Here is a 20,204-nt window from a genome sequence, read left to right as displayed (position 1 = left end):
TCCGAGAAATCAGTATCTGGACAAACTGTGTTTCTCTGCTTTCAGACATGCTCATAAAAACACAGTGATGGAGGTGAAACTGAATCTGAATGGCAACTGGCTGCTAACAGCATCTCGTGACCATCTCTGTAAGCTCTTTGACATTCGTAATCTGAAAGAAGAACTTCAGGTCTTCAGGGGTCATAAGAAGGAGGCCACAGGTCAGAATTTGTTGTATTGTGTGGATTTTTCTTAACAAGTTTGGATTAAAAATTAAAGGTTTTGAGATCCTTATTTCCATTCATTAGAAATCCTAGTGTTACACATTGATTGTGGCTTACTTTGTATTTCAGCTGTGGCCTGGCATCCTGTTCATGAAGGGCTGTTTGCCAGTGGAGGATCTGATGGCTCTTTGTTGTTCTGGCATGTTGGGTATGTGGCATTTTCATCAGTACATTGGAAAGGTGTTGGTCAGATGTGCAAACTATTATGCTAAACATAAAATACACTTTTCACCTTTGAATCTATATTTAACATGCATGTTTATGGTATAGTTCTTCTCTATACCTGAGGAGGTTTGTGAATATGCTTCATCTATGAAGAAGTCTTCCTGTGCAGATGTATTTTAAAGGACACAATTGCTTGCATAGAAAATAGTCTTTTGTTGAGAGGGTGATGAATAGTTAAAACTCCTAGTTTCTTAGAAGTTGTTCTGAGATGTTAACAATTATTTTGTTTCTAAATGTACACTTAAAAATCCCTACATTACTAAATTCCCAGTTAAGAACAACTGGGAACGATCAATTCACCCAATAGAAGAATAACAGAGGCTTAAGTTTAGCAAAATATGGGATAGAGGAAGAGGAACATCTCAATAGTGGAAGTTTTGTATTGTATCTGTAGCAGATATTCACATGTCATGAATGGTTTGGCTGTTTTTGATGCATCAGGGTTGAGAAGGAGGTTGGTGGAATGGAAATGGCCCATGAAGGAATGATCTGGAGTCTGGCGTGGCATCCCCTTGGACACATTCTCTGTTCAGGCTCAAATGATCACACCAGGTATTTTCAAGTGTTTAAAGAAAAGATTGAAGGGAATGTACATACATTTAGAAACTAGAAAGGTGCATGGCGTCAGTGAACAAAGAATAGATTGGGATGATTCTGATACACAACCAATGGGCAAAGCAGAGAGACAAGCTTACCTAAATGGGAAGGCACTGACATTTTACATTAAAATTAGAGTCTAACTTCTTGTCCTTCATCCAAGGAAGGCTTAAAAAATACTAGGATTTTGGGTTTGTGTGAGCTTTGAAATCTCCTGAAGAAATGTTTAAAAAAGAATTGTGGTAGTTTCTTGCTGAAGAAATAGTCTTATCTCCACAGCATTTTTCCCCACAGATCATCTGCTGGTTGTGTCTGTCTTTTCATATTGCAAACATGTTTGGAGGCATATAGTTTATGCTTTTAGGTTGAACATGCTGTCCACATGGAGCATTTTATAGATGGAGTAAATTTTTGTGTGTGGATGTGTGTATTGACAAGTTTAGTTGTATATGAAGAATATATTTGAATTGAGCAAGAAGTGTGAGGAATGGACTAGAAATATATCTGTCTGTTGAGGATCTGATATTGGTGTCTTGTTCTTATACCCGTTACACTTTGAAGTATCTTCTGAATTGTAACTATATAATTCAATATGATAATTGTTGTTTTTTTGGTTTTGGTTTGAATCTCACACCTAATGTTCAGATCCTGTGCTGAACTTGATTTAGTAAGAGTTAAATCCTTATATAATCAAGATAGCACACTAAAAATTAAAGAACTAATTAGATTAAAAGTAGTTAATACTCTTGACCCTTTATTGAGATCATATAACTTCCTTTTGACAGCAAGTTTTGGACTAGAAATCGACCTGGAGATAAAATGCGAGATCGTTACAACTTGAATCTGCTGCCTGGGATGTCAGAGGATGGTGTGGAATACGGTAAGGCAATTTCCAAAAATCTGGAAGAAAGAGGGTTGGGGTCAGGAACAAGCCTAGGTCGTTAGCTGACACTAGAGTGCAGCTTCTGAGTAAGACAATGAAACAGTATTATAGCATTGGTGACTACCTAGACAAAGATATTTTTCACGAGGATGATTTTACTCTCCATGTTATCAGCAATCACCATTCCAACAATGAGTTTTCTTTTGTTTTCACAGCTCCGGGAGGTAAGACCTGCTCTGTCAATCACAGGAAGGAGGTTTGGCTGTCCCTCTGGCAATATCTGCAGTTTAATTTTCTTCCTGGAAACTTCATGTTTTCAAGACTTCCCATAGTCCTGATCTACAGCAGGAAAATCTTTCAAATTATTGACCTTGACTAAAATCTTAAGACTTTACCCCCACCCCTTAAGGATGTATCTTGGTAATTTTAGGCTGCTCAGAGTTGCCCAGCTCTATGGCATGCCTCAGCGACCTTTTAATGTCTGGGGTTGCATCTGTTTCTTCAGATTTTTGATTATTTGCTCCTTTGTGTTTGGGAATGTTAATTAAAATGCAGCTCTTAAATTGGATTGAAGTTTTAAACTATATAGATTGTTATAGCAAAAATGGGAATGGGTATGGGTTATTATTTCCTTTTCTGAGCGTCTACCCTAAATGTAACTTTCCTGAAAGGACATAGTTTCTCACCTTTTGGAGTGCATTTATGAATCTGAATTTGCAGTTCTTTTAGTATCCTGTAATTCATGTATGGAATTAAAAAATGACTCACCAGTTGTGAAATATGTAATGATGCCAATGGTAAAAGCATGTGAGAATCCAAAGCTATAAAGTGATAATGTAAAGAAAAATGTTCCAAATATAAATATTTATTGTTTTTCTGTAGATGATCTGGAACCCAACAGCCTAGCAGTTATTCCTGGGATGGGAATACCTGAACAATTGAAAATAGCTATGGAACAAGAGCAGATGGGTAAGTAGTAGCTATGGGGCAGCATTTTCCTGAGCCATCCAGATACTGTGTGACTGCTCCTTCCTTCCTTTCATATGTTTTGGTAGCACAGATGCTTTTTTCTAAAGTTCTGTATTGTGCGTATTTCCCCTGTAAAGAAGGAAGAGTTGAAAACCTCTTGGTCTTTTTTTGCTAAATAAACTGTATAGAGAGTAACAGGATTTCTCTGTAAACCTGCATTACTCTGATTTTTTGTCTCTGTGGTGCTAAAGGGAAAGACGAGTCCAATGATATTGAAATGACAATCCCAGGACTGGATTGGGGAATGGAGGAAGTAATGCAAAAGGACCAAAAGAAGGTGCCACAGAAAAAAGTGCCCTATGCAAAACCAATACCAGCACAGTTTCAGCAGGTAAGTAGTACCTGATGCACAGTGAGCAGGAGAACAACTTGGTATTTTCCCAACTTCAAAAAGTGTGTGACCGTTGACGTGTTTTGGATTTCCAGTATCAGCTCTTTTATGTCAACACCCGGTGCAAAATAATTTACCACGGTAGTTAGTTTAATTACTATGTAAGCATAAAATATTTGGTTAAATCCCTTATATCTTGTATCTGTTCCTGGAAAATAGGATGTTTTAAGATATGGAAGTTTTATTGAGCACTGTTTTAAGCTTCTGAATATCCTACATACTACACAGCGTTCCAGCATATCCTTTCCTAGTGCAGCAATATGTTGTCTACACATTGTTCCATAGAATTAATCTTGTGTTTACTATTCTTTATAGGCATGGATGCAGAATAAAGTTCCTTTGCCTCCCCCACCTGAGCCATTGAACGATAGAAAGGAAGATATTAAGCTGGAGGAGAAAAAGAAGACACAGGCAGAGATTGAACAGGAAATGGCAGCGCTTCAGTACACAAACCCACAACTCTTGGAGGTATGTATGTAAAGACAGTTATTAGCATATTTGGTTTAGTGCTGTATGTGATATATTTGGACCTCAACAGTAAAATGTGTAGCTTGCTTTTGCAGTACTGTTTTCACCTTTTTTCAAAAAACCATTTAGTTGAACAGGATATTGTACTTAATGCATGATGCTATGAAACCTTCAGTGAGACACCACGTTTCAGTTAGCTAATACTGATCTGTAGATCTCTTCAGTGATATTTCTGTTAATTAAGAGAAAAGCACTAAATCTTTTTAAACTCCTGTGTAATTAGATGATTGCTTCTGACTTTTAATTGTTACATATATTTCTGTGCTTAGTTGATTTTTCTGGGTCTCATTTTTTGGACAGCAATTGAAGATTGAGAGACTTGCACAAAAGCAAGCTGAGCAAGTGCAGCCGCCACCTCCAGGAGGTCCTCTTCATGGACCCCAGCCTTTTCCAGGGCAAGGCCCAATGTCACAGATGCCTCAAGGATTTCAGCAGCCCCTTCCACCTCAGCAGATGCCAATGAATATGTCTCAGATGGGACCTCCTGGTCCACAAGGACAGTTCAGACCTCCGGGACCCCAAGGACAAATGGGACCTCAAGGTCCTCCACTGCACCAAGGAGCTGCAGGTCCACAAGGGTTCATGGGACCACAAGGACCTCCAGGCCCCCAAGGGCCTCCACAAGGAATGCCACGGCCTCAGGATTTACATGGACATCAAGGAATGCAGAGACACCCTGGGCCTCATGGGCCAATGGGGCCTCCAGGTCCACAGGGTAATGCTGGCCCACAAGGCCACTTAGGACCACAGGGTCTACCTGGGTCTCAGACTCATTTAGGACCGCAGGGTCCACCTGGCCCACAAGGTCACTTGGGTCCTCAAGGTCCCCCGGGTGGTCAAGGAATGCAAGGGCCACCTGGTCCCCGAGGAATGCAAGGACCTCTTCCTCATGGCATGCAAGGAGCTCCAGGATCTCAAGGGATGCAGGGCCCTATATCTCAAGGGCCTCTGATGGGACTTAATCCAAGAGGGATGCAGGGTCCACCAGGACCCAGAGATAACCAGGGACCTACTCCACAGGGGATGATGATGGGTCATCCGCAAGAAATGAGAGGTCCTCATATGCAAAGTGGTTTACTAGGACATGGTCCCCAGGAGATGAGAGGCCTCCAGGGACCCCCACCTCAAGGTACAATGTTAGGACCGCCACAGGAATTGCGTGGGCCACCAGGTCCACAAGGCCAGCAGGGACCTCCACAAGGCTCTTTAGTAGGGCCGCAAGGAAACATGCAAGGACCTCAGGGACAACCGAACCCTTCAAGGGGGCCGCACCCTTCCCAGGGCCCTCTGCCTTTCCAGCAGCAGAAAACGCCGCTGTTGGGTGATGGGCCTCGTCCCTCGTTTAATCAGGTATGTGTCGGTCTGTATAACAAGAAGAGTGTTAAGAATGTAAGAATGATAACATCACACGGTCAAAATGCAAAGCAAGAGCTGAGAGGCTGGAGGTTTGGTAGACTTGCAAGACGGAGGCCTCAGGAAAACTGAAATGATAATGAAGAGAGCTATGTAGTTTGGAAACAGCAGAGGTAACTGTAGAAAAGGGCTTATTGGAAATACTGGTACAGAAATCAGTCTGCTATGAAAATATGTAACCTGAAGAGAAACTCCACAGTTTTTTTAATTTAAAGACTCTGAGCTGTCTTAAAGGGGGAATTTTCTGGGGAGTAGGTAAGCACTAATAAAAGTTGAATTTGAGTAAACTGAACATAAGAAAACTCGTATATGTTAATTAAAGCAAGTTACTGCCAACTCTCAGTTGTCCCGGAGTAGTTAAATTCATCTCATAGTTCGGATTACCACAGATGCTGACACCTGGAGTCAGCTTAGGTCTGGTTGAACTTCCCAGTTCAAACTAAGTGCACAAGAGCACAGCTATCCTGCTTCCTACCTTGGTATAGAAATCATTTAGCCACCTTTGTACTTTCTGGAGCACCAGTGAAGAGATTGGCATTGTATGCCATTAACTCAGTGCTGCACCATTTGCCGAGAAGCACGAGAGGGAGCACAGGTATCAGACAGGTTTGTGTAGGACAAGCCTGGGTCTAGTAGGGTAGACACTGAGCTGGAACTGCTGAGCATGGCCTGGATGTGTGCTGGCTGCTGCGCTGCCAATTAGATGTCCCTGCCTTGGCAGTTGGCTCCACGAGGGTTCACCAGCTCAGCAATCGAGTTGCACTTAGCTGACCTGGAATACTGGAGAGTGTCACTTATAGGTGCACCAACTAATTCTGCAGGAATCAAGTCAGGTTTTGATTAAGTCTGGTTCAGTACCAAGTGCAACCTGCTCTGCCCTCTTCAGCATCTTTCATAACGGGCTTACTCTGTCTTCTGATCTACCACAGATAACGGAGAGCATTCTGTGTTTATTAGCTCTTAAAAGTTCTTCTTTGTATGGCTCTGATTCTGTACTTAAAATTTCTCTTGATTGTCTTCAGCTTTAAGGTGAATTTTGAAGGGTGTGTTTGGAAAAAAATACTACTTGCTCAATTTTAAAAAATGTGTGGGGTTTTTTAAACAGAATTAACTGTTTCAGACTTGCACTCAATAAAAGCTTTAGACAGATATGCATCTAGTCCTTAGTCCAGTATCAATCACGATGAGTGATGACATACTGAAATGAGCTTAGTGATTCCATTTCAGATTGAGGCCGAGTAGCCTGCAAATTGTGGTTTTGTTTGAATATTTTTTTCCTTACAAATCAGCAATAATTCCCTCCAGAAGTCTGTTAATGTGATACTATTGCTGAGATTTCAAAAGCATCAATGAGAATTGATGCGAATGAGAATTGGTTCCACAACTATCTAACTTAAACTGGCATAGTGTTTTTCATTGCTATCCCAGGGAGACGAATTTTTCTGCTTTGAGAATACTTGCCAAGCGTGGGTGTGTGTAAAAGTTTGTGTATCTTTACATTTATGTGTAGGGCTGTCCTTGTCTGACCCTGCTGTTAACACTCTGGTCGGAATTCAGTAAGTTGCTTTTGACAGGTGGCTGGTTATTTTCAATGAATACTGCTATCTTGAAGTCTTTTACAGATATTAAAAAAAGACAAAGCAAGGTATCTTTGACCATTTTTTCCTTCCTTGTGCAGCTTTAGTATGGTAATGTCTTTTTAAAATGAACAGATTTTAAAATATGTAATGTCAGGTTTTGCTCCAGTATGCTTCTTTGTAATATAAATATAACAGGGACTTTTTAAATAGGAATTACTATCTGAGATTTTTTTAAACAACAAGCTTTAGCTTGTTTTTTGTTCTGAATTTGACATTTATCTTCTGGAAACTCATACAAATCACTAGCCTTCCTTTTCAGTAGCAGGAGTGTATGAATATAGATCTGTTTTATCAAGGGCTTGTGACATTAACACTGAACATTTATACATATTTGTAAAGGTTAATCTCCATATAAGACACCACTATTACCTGTATCTGCTATACATTGGAAAGTGGAGGTTTCCTGCAGAGTGTGTGGGTGAGATGTACATCTCTTCCTGAACGTGAAATCTGCTACCTTCTGCCAATGTGAAATGGAAGAGTGAACTGTTTGAGAAGGAAATTGCCTGAGATATGATTGTCAAAATCTTATTCTGGAGATAGGAATGTTGATATTAAAATGCAGATGGATAAATAGAATGTTCCCAAGTTAGCAGTAGTACTGTGGAGCTCTTCTGCTATTGCTGATTTAGATTTGGTGGTCTTCATCCTTGTAGATAGATGTGCTGAATTTCATCTCATTTACTGCTTGAGTGAGGTACGAATACTTCAGGCCAAGTCTCTTGTCCACGTAGAGACAAACTTCAGGAGCTTGTGCAGTATTTTAGAAGAAATGCAAATTTTTCTTAAGGATGGATACAAAGAAATCTTTTGCCCTTCAGTGCATGGTTTTAATTGATACAGATGGCTATCATAAAATGGCTGTGCCGTTTGCATGTACGGGGCATATACGCCGGTAACGTGGAGCAGTTGCCCGACCTTATCTGACTTACGCAGAACCTCAGCCCATGTTGGGGAATCCTTGAGCCAACGGTGGAGGTGATGTGAGGTGCTCCAGACGTACCCTCCTCGAGGTGCGGGGTACACCATGCCATTTACAGCTTTTAGTATGATACCTCCTTCTGAGCTGCACATACTTGTTTTTCAGTCTCAAATCCAGTTTGGGACCCAGAATGTACTTTGAAACAAAAGCCATGTGAAAACACAGTGTTACGGCTCTGTCTTCCTATCTTGTCAAAGCATGATTTGTTTGGAATAGAGGTTTTTGCTAAACATTAAGGAAACTCATTTAGCGAGTGCTTAAAAGCTGCTGCTTTGCTTGAACACTAGTGGCGTAAGTTTAAGAAGTTCAATAAAGTTTATTGTAAGTAAGCATATGCTAAATATATGAGAAATCATGGAACTCCAGCAAGGTTTTCTTCAAGAATGGCAGAAGCACTGCGATAGCTGGGCCTTACCTAGTCAGGGAATTTATTTGTTCTGGACTTTAGTCAACATTCAGTCACAAGGAAAGTATTTTTTGTTAATAGTCATTTTGTTTTTTTTTTTCCAAAGTCCTTACAGAATTACTCGATGCAAATGTGATGCTTGTAGTATGTATTTGTGTGCTTTTTTGTGTTTATCACCTGTGTTGCAGTTGAATATGTATGTTTAATTAAAAACCTGTATTTCAAGATATGATGGAAAAAATACACAAATGAACTTACTGCTTCTCTGCAACCAGAAAACAGAAAAGGTAGTGTTTCTCAAAAATAGATGTCGAGCATGAAATTTAACTTTGATACATGGAGAGATTAAGTGGTGTAATTATGAGTACAATGACAGTGACGGAGTATAGGTTTTTAAGTATTTACAAATTACCTGCAGTCTGGAGGGTTTTTTACAAGCCAATAGGAAGGCCAAGTCTAAATCTTACATATTTGACATGGCTAGGAAAAAAATATTATATGTTTAGAGTTTTCTGGCATGAGTTGGGGGGGGGGGGGACACGTTTTTGGTGATGTCAACATTAAAAGGTTTTGTATAGCAATCTTGCAAGTTTCAACTCTGTCTTGTTCACAGTGATACATGTTTATTGTTGGACCTCGTTGCTACAGTGCAAATTATGTATGTGCCCCCTTTTAGTTCCAGTCAAGTACAAGCCCCAAATGATGACTTTTTGTCTGGCCTTTGCTGTTCAAGGGCAGAATTGCACAGTTCAACCACAGTGTTTCCCAGCCAGGGTTATCATAGTTGGTCCAGTGTAAACGCGGTACCTGTAGAAATCTTTCATGGGTCTATGACAGTAGCTGAATTTAAAGAACATCATTTTATTCTTTAAAAAATCACAAAAAAGAGAGAAAATAACAAAAGACTTATATGTACTTTATTTTTTCTTTGGTATCATATAACTTACACAAACCTCTGCTCACTCTACTGTTTCTGCTTGAGAAAAGCAAGTGGCTGTAGCTTCTGCCTTTAGCCCTGTTGTTGCTCAATAACCCATTAACGACTTGTCTCTTGGTGCTTAGCCAAGTATGAGTACTTTCTTTTGGTCCTAGAATTAGAGTTAAGAAAACCAGACTTTGCCAGCATGTTAAAAATGAAACTCATGTGTTTCCATGTTAACAGTTTACAGAGGTTTATAGGAGAGGTTCTCTTACGGCCCTGTTGTTGTCCCCCCTGTCCCAACATTCTTGATATTTTTTTTTTTTTCATGGTTTCATTTTTTTTGTTCGTTTCCAAAGGAAGTCTTTGGTCTGTGCAGTTCTTTAAGTGCATATAGATCAGTACTTGATATTTTTCAAACAAATATACAGTTTCCTCATCTTCTCTTAACAGGCAGCTAGAATATGAGCTTCATCATCTTTGGTTGTTACGGGCCCTTCAAATGCCAAGTTTCCTATAAAATTATGTGTTTCTCAGACAGTGACTGAAAAGCATTACTGATGTGAACGTCTGAAAAATTAGGCTGAAACCACTGGAAAATCAGCTGTTTCTATTATTATAAGACCTCTGCAGATGCAGTCTTTATGTAAAGAAAATTGGTTTGCCCCCTTACAAAATACTTAAAAGCAAAAACACTCATGCGTGGCAATTCACATGGCTTTTCCTATTGTATGCTCATAGGACGGACAGAACCCAGGTCCTCCACCACTGATACCAGGACTGGGGCAGCAGGGAGGACAAGGTCGTCTTGGCCCTCACAACCAAGGACCTGGTCTTAATAAAGGTAATTAAATATGTTGTCTGTTCTTCTGTGAGTAATTCTCCTAAAAGAGGCTGTTCCAGTGCAGTGCCTCTAGACAGAAAAGGCTACAGCAGAGCACAGGGCCTTGGTTGAGAGGAAAGCTTCCATAGACTTGGGCTGGAATATAGAGGAAAAGTTTTCCCCCCAAAATTATTTAATGTGAAATGTATGGTGTATGTTTTATAGAACTGTACGAACTAGAGCATCCTAGAGCATTTTTAGAAAAAGTTACAGAAATCTGCTATGATTTTTTCCCTCAAGGTGACTCCCGTGGTCCACCAAACCATCACATGGGCCCTCTCTCAGATAGAAGGCACGACCAGAACAGTGGTGGTCCTGATCATGGGCCTGAGAGAGGGTTGTTTCGAGGTGGCCAGGAGTGGGGTGATGGTAGAGACAGCAGGGGCATGCCAGATAGACGAGGACCTCACCCAGATTTCCATGATGACTTTGATCGACCAGATGACTTCCGTGACGACTTCCATCCAGATAAGAGATTTGGCCATCGATTACGGGAATTTGAGGGGAGAGGAGGCCCACCACTGCAAGATGAAAAATGGAGACGAGGTGGACCTGGGCCTCCCTTTCCTCCTGATCACAGGGAATTTGAAGGAGGGGGTTCAAACCGTGGGCCTCCTGGTGCTTGGGAAGGACGGAGACCTTCAGATGATAGATATCCACGGGATCCTGAGGATGCACGGTTCAGAGGAAGACGAGATGAGAGGTAAGAATAAATCTACTCATCTTTTTTGGGTTAAAGGGTAAATGGAGGGAACTCTTTCTTCCTGGTTTCCTTTTCATTAAGGAGTCTATCTGTTTCAGATTTATAAACTGGAAACCAATAAGGAAATGAAAACTCTAATATACCTGAGTATAGAGTCCATAAAAATCATTCAGTAATAGAAGAAAACTTGAAAAATGGTCATTGTACACAGCAGCTTCCGTGTCTTTAAACAGTAAGTAAAGAGAAGGGAGGAAACTTGTAGAGAAGATCCAGTGACACAGGATGAAGATTTGAGACCGTTTTGATGAAAATTGAGAGGAAACTTGAAGGTTAAAGTGACAAACTTTTGAACACTAGAAGTGGATTTTGAGACTCTGTCTCCAGTCACAAACTACAGCATGACTGTAGAATGAGATGTAATATACTTGTAAGGAGCAGGAACAGTGATCCTACTGTCAAATGTAAGGGACAGAGCTACAGCATCTGTTGGACTGTTGAGACTATTTTCTCATGGTTTTGCTTGTAGAAATTTTATTTCTCTTTCTGACTTATTTCTTAATGCCAAGTGAAGAACTCAAAAAATAATCTAATTTGCAGCAATGTCCATGTCATTGCTCACAATTTCCAAATAAATCACAAAGGGATGAATTTGCTTCTAGTTACCAATGTAAATATGGAGGAATTACGCTAAGTCAGCAAGATTAACTGCCAACGAAATTGCTCCAGATTTATGCTAGTTTAACTGAGTTAAATTTGGCCTCCAAGGTCTAAGCCTCTCACTGACCACCAACTCTAAATGTATAAGAACGTGTACTTGTACAAATATATTGTGGTCTCCACATAATGTGAATTTTGTGTGTTTTAGTTGCCTTTTTAATCATTTTCTTACATTCCTTTTACTTTGCATCTATACAGCTCTTCTTTTAGCTATTTTCTACCTAGCTCTGTAAAGATGTACCTTCCTTTTGTGTGAAGAGTATGAAAAGAAATGAACAGTAACTAAAAGAAGGTAACAATTAAAGCCATTTTAAAAAAGTAAAAATAGAGAGAACCCAAGCTGAATGGTCTGCATTATAGAATTCTAAAAGACACAGCAGACAACACTTTTAGAAGCTCAGTAGAGATTTTCAGATCTTACATTGGAAATGCTTAGGGACTGGAAAATATTTTATTATGATCCTGATTTTTAAAAAGGTTTCAGGAAGACAGTCCAAGAACTTTGTGACCTGTAAATCTGACTTCTGAACTAAGAAGAGTCTGTTTGTCAGAGTACAAGTGTTGGTACAGAGAGCTGGATTTAAAAGGAATCGGCACAGGGCTATAAAAGGCTTATTGTGCTTGCAAACTTAATGAATTCCTTTGAATGAAGCTGAATTAGGTGCCATTTACTGCAGATGCTGAGGTGAACTTAAGAATCCCAACCACTCCTTTAGCTGACTTGGTTTGGAATTTAGATTGTAACTGGTTTGATCAAGCATGAGAGGGAAGTGTGTGTATGTGTGTTTCTCTCTAATTTCCCGTCCTTTTCATCCCTGTCCTGTTCTTACTCTACCTGTGCATATCAACATGATGCTTCTACTGCAGAGACCTGCCTCTTCCAGCCTGCTAATCTGCACAGTGTGTAGTTCACAGTGTACTTTAAGGTCCTAGGCCTCAAGGAAGAAGATCTGAGAGCAGTCAAACAGGAACTGAGCCCTATGCAAGGCAGGGTTTTACATGTGACTGATATGAAAAAGTGGAAAAGGATATACATAACACAGTATTAGGAGCTGTGGCTATGTCAGGCATAGGTATGATAGATTAAAAAACTAAAACTGTGTCCATAACATTGCCTGGAAACAAAAGGAAAGGCCCTATTCCTGCTAGCCGTAGGACCTTGTGTTGCAAATCTTGGTAATTTTCAAGCTAAGCAGAATCACACCATGTCAGTATTAAAATGGGAGGCCCTCTAAAGAACATCTAGAGGACTGTGCTGTTTCAAGGCTAAACAATATTGCTATGTGATTATTTGAACCATTCGTACCTGAAACTGTTCAGTTTGTTTTCCCAAATCGTCCAGGTTAATGTAAAATGGTTCATTGTCCATACACAGCACTCCCTCCATCCACTGTTGTACCTATACAGGCACAGCAGCCTCCTCTCTGTATTGTGTTTGTTTTCTGGGAGGTGGAGACAGACCTATTGTTTTTAATTAAAAAAAAATGTAAAAGTTTAAAAATACTGTATTGTGTTATGACTACTGTTAAAATATTTAAATTTGTAATTAAAAGGTTAATGTTGTTAAAATTCTAAATAAAAGTATCTAAAGTTTTGCTTGTAATAGGATGCACTGTGTCGTTAATGAGCTGGGGAAGGGGATGTTGCATAAAGCCAACACCATCTGAATATTACGGTGGTTACGGTTTGGCCAGTGTGGAACTGGGAAGAGAGGGGAGGTGGGGGGCATCAGTGTGAATGCGCAGAGAGCGCTCCGCATTACGTGTGCTGTCACTGAGGGGTGGGCAGGAGCAGCGTGGGGTCGCACTCTGAGGACTCTTTGAACCAGTGTGCCTGCACCACCTAAACATCTCACCTGTGCTTGCACAGAAACTGGGCTGTAAACTGACAATCATAACTGGTGCTAGTGCACATTTTTGGAGTTGCCGTAATACACAGAAACATGTATGCACTTTTACAAGCACTCCAAGTGTTTAAACTGGTAATGTAAAAACCAAAACTACTAGTGTTCATGCAGCCATCTACAGGCTTACCTGAAATGGCACGGACAGTTCATTAAGAACCATTCTTCTCTCTGAAGATCTCCGTTAAAACCCCAGTGTGATACTGGAGGAGCTATACTCATTTAAGATGAGATGCAGAACCCAGTCATACCAAATTACTGAAGATGATATGGTACTTACTAGAAGGGAATTATCAACTTTAGTGCTGTAACTACATTTTGCAAAACAAAATTCTTCCTTATTGCAGTTGGATAAACTGCTCTTCAGGTTGTAGAATGCCACTGTGCATGCTGTTCAGCAAACATCATCCCTACAGAGCCAAGTGCAGTTTAGATTCATGTGCTAAAATTGTAAACTTAGAAGAATGGAACAAAAAAGAGAATGTTCTAGCAAAAGAATCCCAAATCTATAGGAATGAGATCCTGAAATGTTTTGTTACAGCCATGACTCTCATTGCTTGTATTGTTTTCCACTTTGTTTTTATCACTAAAATGGAAGGGGAAAAAAGGGAAGGGGAAAAGTTAAGACCACCACAGTTAAGGGAAATTCACTTATACTTTTCCTTAGCTTACCTTCTGTCTATCATCACTCACTGATTTCCCCCCCTCCCCTTTACATTAAATGAACACAGTATATTTGACAATACTTTTCTTGTATGAAAAACCAACACAACCAACAGAAGGAAATATGAGGGAAAACTACATAAATGAATAAACGAAGTTCTCAAAGGTGGAAAATGAGCACTTTTCCACCTACAAATCCTATTCTAGTAACTGTATGTGCTATAGTATTAAGTAAAACAGTTCAGAAAGTTGATTATTAAACTGAAGCTGACTCAAGTTTATCAATCTAAATTCTGCCTAAAAACCGCATTTGTACCATGTTCTTTCTTGTAGCTTCAGAAGAGGAGGACCCTCAAGACATGAGGGCCGGGGACCCAGGGGGAGAGATGGCTTTCCTGGCCCTGAAGATTTTGGGCCAGATGATCCTTTTGACTCTCCAGATGAAAACTCAAGAGGAAGGGACCATGGTGTTCGGGGGCGAGGTCGCGGTGCTCTTAGAGGTGAGGGGAACATTCTTCCACACTGAAATGCAAGGATAAAGAAGCAAAGACATTTCCTGGGCAAATTACAGTATTTTCATGAATACAATGTCTCTTCTCACTCCTGTCCCCTGCATCTCTTACTGCTCAGGAGGCCGGAAGGGTTTACTTCCTACTCCAGATGAATTTCCACGCTTTGAAGGAGGGCGGAAACCAGAATCCTGGGATGGAAACAGAGAACCAGGTAAAAAAATTGGTGAGGTCCGTTTTAGCTAATAGACTAGACTTCTACAATATAACTGCTTACCAAAAAAATTTTTTTTAAATCACCTCTTTTTCCTGTTCCTCATATGCTCTTTACCAGTCTTTTACCATGAGAAAAGCAAAGTGTAGCGCTTTGGGCTTCTAAATTTAGGAAAAAATTAAGTACAGAATTCAACTGGCTCTAAATGCAACTGTCTCACTGAACAAAAAATGGCTGTGTCCTCAAGTCTTGATTTTAAGTTGAATTTTTGTACAGCCCAGAATTACCTGTTGTTGCCACATGTGGATGACTGAACACTATCTCGGGGGGGGCGGGGGCGGTGATACATACATTAATGCCGATAGCAATCTTTCTCTTGGGTGGCATCTTCTCTATTGTTTGCAAAAACAATGTTCTCAGCTGCAATGTCTGACAGCTTATTGGTATTTACACTTGTGTTACTAATGGCAACCCCATAAGGGGCAAAAGTGAGTTTTAGAATGCCACGGAAAAAAAGAGTACAAATGACACATGAATAAATGAAGATGTGATTGTCTCTAAAATATATGAAAATACTTTATACTGAAAAGAACACTTTAGATCTGTCACTTCTTTCTTTCCCATCATCTTTTAAACCTGTTTTGCCTTTAGCTTTCTTACAACTTATTTGTCTAATGTTTGCTTGTCTGCCTGTTGGGATGGGAGGGAAGCTTTATGCGATTTTAACTTAAAATTGTGTGCCAAATAGCGTGGAAAGTATGTAAACTTATGTGACTGCCTCCAAAAATGAGGAATAATGATTAGATGAACATTACTTATTATCTTGTTTTTTCTCTTCATGCTCAGGTCCTCGTCCAGATCACCCTCCTCATGACGGGCATTCTCCAGCTAACAGAGAACGTTCTTCTTCGCTCCAGGGCATGGACATGGCCTCATTGCCACCTCGTAAACGTCCCTGGCACGATGGACCAGGGACCTCTGACCACAGAGAAATGGATGCTCCAGGTGGACCTCCAGAGGAGAGGGGCAAAGGTAAAAAGCCCCTTGTATTGAAAACCTTATGTAACACTCGCACATTTTTCAGCTGGGGGCTTATCCAGAATTCCTTATCTGTTCAGAGGGGATGAAGCTGAACTGGTAAATATTTGAGCTTACCAGCTGTGAAGCTGAAGACCAATCTTACAGGAACATAAGAACAGAGGGATTTTCTGGGACATCAAATCCGAATCTTCTCTCCAGCATCCTATAATCCTCTTCTTTACTGCCCTGTTCAAAAGCAGTTAGTTTTTGGCTCCCTGTTACTCCCACTGGAATACTCTTGTTAAGAGCTTTTTTCCCCTCTAATTTTCAGAATAGTTATTTGTCAATAATTTAGCTGTGCTTGTGCTAGCATGCTTGAACTCAAATAACTTTCCTGTCTCAGCCTTCATTCTGTTGGACTTAATGAACCCTGACTTTTTTTAAGTCCTTCCTTACGAGTCTCTATTGGAATGTAGTAGAGAGTTCTCTACTCGTGTAGCTTACATGAGTGTAAACGTGGCCATCCATGATCAGACCGTAAGTCCATAAAGCTCAGTAGCTTGTCTTCAACAACAGCCAGTGGCACATACTGAGGGGAGAGTGTTAAGAACACTGTAAGTCTGTAGTGGTATGCTGAAGTGCTCTCTAAACCTATGAAGATCTGTAGTTCAGTGAGTTACTGAAGTATTATTTTTATATTTAATGGCTTTTGACAGTTATCTTTTGTGTGCTTCCTTTAAGAATCATACAAACATTTGACATCCACAACATCAATGGACAGAGCTTTAAAACTTACTTGCGGTAGACTATGCTTTAAAAAAAAAGAAGGAAAATGTTTTTATCTTGTTTTAAGCCTATCATTCACTAATTTCATTTGAAGATGTCTGTGTTTTAACTGGAACAGCTGAAAGTTGATCCCTGTTATTTCTGAATGCCATCTCTGATTGCACGGAACTCTACCACTTCCAACCTGAACTAGCTCTTCTCGAAGTCGGAGCTCTGATCTGTTTAGTTGTTCTCTCTGGGAAGTCGTTCTGTATCTTTTACTGTCCTTACTACTCTGTATATACTATTTTAAGTTTTATTTTATCCTTTTGTACATTAAATGGGGTAAGTAGGAATTGCACACACTATTTAAGATGTGGTTTAACCATGGATTTGTACAGTTCACTTGGTTGTGTTCCGAGTTCTCCATTCTTTCTTAATAGCTCCTGATGTCATATTTCCCTCTTTAACTAACTACTAAACAGTCACATGGCACTGTCATGCAACTAGCTACTGTAACCCACAAAATACATTCTTTTGGAGTTAGTAGCTGGTTCAAAGCCATTTGGCTCTGTATGCCATTCCCACAATCATCCTATTAGCCTTGCACCAGTTCTTGATCCTTTTTCTTCTTATAAATCTCAGGGTTGATGTCTTTTTTTAATGTTGTCTATTTTTTTTTAGTGTCCTCATATTGACTACCCACTGTTAGGTAGTGATCAGTGAGAAAGATCCTTCTCAGTTGCTGCCAAATGCTGAGCTGCCTGCCAGCCTATTGTTGAATTTTTTTGTTGTTAGACCTCTACTGCACAGTTTTGTCTTTGATGCCGCTGAATTTCATTCCACTTCTCTTATTGTTTTCCTGAAGCTCATTTCGTTTTAACTGTATGGCAGTCCTCCTCTGCGTGGACTGTATTTCCAGTGTTGTATGAACAGCAGGTTTTATCATTCGTTCACAGATATTTTTAATAAAACTGTGCTGGTAAACTCCCTCTGTATCAGTATTTTTCCTTTCAAAACTGTATGTTGCCTTCTCATTTAGCCAGCACCTTATCAAATCTGTAAGGATTCCTTCTCCAGCTTCAATAATAATTTGTGATATCTTTATCAGATTCTTTACTGAAGACAAAACAATTGTTAACTACCACACTTCTTGTGCCTAGACAACTCATTAATGTAGCAAGTTTAGAACAATGGCAGAAAGCCTGATAAACAAAACATGAACAATACTTTTTCATATACCGGCTATGTCACCTTCAGTTGTATTGGTAAAGTCATTTGAAGATTACAACTTCATGAATTGTATAAACTCTGTGGAACTATTTGGTCTCTGATTTTACACAGAACCAAGCAGAGTCAACAAAAAAATCACTCTAGCAAGAGTGGAGCAAAAATATCCTAATTTAGCTGTAGCATGTGTCCATGAAGCACCGTTACCATTTTGGTTTTTTTTTTTCCCAAAATACTGATTGTTATTTTGAGCTAATGACTTCAGGGTTTTTTATGTTAATTTACGTATCAGTACTAAAAAGATCTGTGAGAAGTAGAAAATCCTGTTCGTGGCAGTAAGAGCTCATGTAGTTTATGATCCCGGTTAGCAGTAAAATAGAGCATCTTTCCATTATTTCTAGCAAAAAATTGAACAAAACAGTAATGTTACTCACTGTCTTCACCACCAACCTCAACTGATCCATCAGTGCAATGTGTTTGTTTAGGGAAAAAAAAAAAGTATTTTGCAATAAAAATATACAGAGAACTGCAGATAGTGTTAAAGCATAAGAATCGGGTATGCCTGGCAGTTTTGAGGACACCATGACTATCACTGTTCTAACTTACTTCATTTAAGTGGTTGCTGACTCTATCAGATATAATCTCCTTTAATTCCCAAGGAACTGCTTGATTGCTGCCCATCTTCTGGAGTGTAATGGAGACACTAAATCTGTATAGGAAAAATTGTATGGAGGGAGGAGGCATAAAATTACAGGTGTCAACCGCATTTGATCTGTGAATGATTATACCACAGAAGAACCTAGCTAAATATATGGTATGTCTGAGAAGAGGCATGGCTTAGACTTCCAACATCAGTAACTGATTGTGCTTCATTTTTAGGACGAGGAAACTCAGGACCTTCACAGAGAGCGCCAAAATCTGGGAGGTCTAGTTCTTTAGATGGAGATCATCACGATGGATTCCACAGGGATGAAGGTTTTGGTGGAGGCCCTGCAGGAGGCAATAATCCTTCTCGAGGAGGAAGGAGTGGAAGTAACTGGGGAAGAGGAAGTAACATGAACTCTGGTCAATCGAGAAGAGGAGGATCTAGGGGTGGTGGAAGAGGCCGGTAGAAGAGGCTTTGACTGGGTCACACCCAGTCCTTGCTGGACAATATTTAAATGGACTGCTACTCTGGACTAAAAAAGTAACCTGCAACACCATAAACCTGGATTCTTAACTGGGATAACTGAATGTGCATTAGTTCCTAACAAGGGTCTTTTCCTAGATCAGTCAACTGCTACTAGCTGCAATATTGTAGCTAGCTTTCTGTTTTCTCCTCTCCACCCCTGTTGTCCTCACCTTCTTTTACCTACTTTGTTTTGTGAAGAGCTGGATTTTTTTTAAGTGTTGTAAGAGATGGAGCACCTCCACAAATTTCAGTTCACCTCCAGACAGAAACTTGTTTCTATATGTACAGTTTGTCAGAAGAGTTACGTTGTTTTTGTATGAATACAGAATGTAATTTGTGCAAAAATTAACAAAAAATCAACACAGTGTGTGATTCTTTACTCACCTATTACTATAAAGAGGGTTGTCTTTAGGCAAACTTGTGTATCAGATGGAGCAACAGAACTACCTCCTGAAATCTCAACCGTTTAAAATACTAATAGCTGATTCCTAGTTTTTTGGTTTATCATGTATAGAGAACTTTCACCTTTAGCCACAGCTGTCTACAGATTACAAGTGGTGCTGACGTTAAAATTCCAAAACACGGGAAATCACCGCTGCTTGCTAGTCTACCATCCTGAAAGAGAAAAACGTGGAACACCATTTAGAAAAAGTTGTCATAGACATAGTGTGAGTTATAAGCTGGACTGCTAGCAAAATAGACATCATGACAAATACTGTCATTCTACGCTTCACCTGGGGAAGTCAAATATTTTTGTTCAAAACAGCATCTGTTTATAGAAACTGAGGAAGAAAGAAGTTTAGCAGCTTGATTCATATGGATGTGTATATTTTACAATGGCTGTAGGATGCATTGCTTAAAGATACGGGTGCTCAGTAGAGTCTGGTGCATTCAAATACTGAAGTGCAAACCTTGATAGCTGATCACTTTCATCTTAACATTTTTTTAAGTATCTTTTTCTTTAGGATATTGTTTCCTATTTTTACTAGGGGAGGGAAATGAGGAAGAAGGGTTATTGCCATTCCCGACATTTCATAATAAAGCTGCTTACCAAGCATGAGTTTCTGTTTTCCCCACAAATCATTCATACGGATCATCTCCAGTCACCAAGTAATCAAAAGGCTCCTTTAATACCTTAAGCCTCAGTGAA

General features: G+C 39.8%; 1 protein-coding gene across 1 annotated transcript; it reads left to right on the top strand.

Annotated features, from left to right (window-relative positions):
• Positions 1-45: 45 nt before the first annotated feature.
• LOC104155535 (pre-mRNA 3' end processing protein WDR33-like) lies at positions 46-19,408 on the top strand (the record flags this gene model as incomplete). The annotated part of the gene is made up of 15 exons (XM_009699903.1): positions 46-200; positions 333-411; positions 930-1,040; positions 1,871-1,965; positions 2,184-2,192; positions 2,851-2,937; positions 3,189-3,328; positions 3,704-3,856; positions 4,217-5,266; positions 10,018-10,120; positions 10,400-10,862; positions 14,479-14,645; positions 14,776-14,868; positions 15,715-15,900; positions 18,763-19,408. Coding segments are annotated over 15 exons (3,124 nt in total), but the record flags the coding sequence as incomplete, so codon positions are not given.
• Between the last annotated feature and the right edge of the window lie 796 nt (positions 19,409-20,204).

Source organism: Cariama cristata, unplaced genomic scaffold (assembly GCF_000690535.1).
Source record: "Cariama cristata isolate BGI_N322 unplaced genomic scaffold, ASM69053v1 scaffold7475, whole genome shotgun sequence".
Lineage (NCBI taxonomy): Eukaryota > Metazoa > Chordata > Aves > Cariamiformes > Cariamidae > Cariama > Cariama cristata.
The sequence above is the reverse complement of the archived record's forward strand: the minus strand, read 5'-3'. Positions and strand labels throughout refer to the sequence as shown.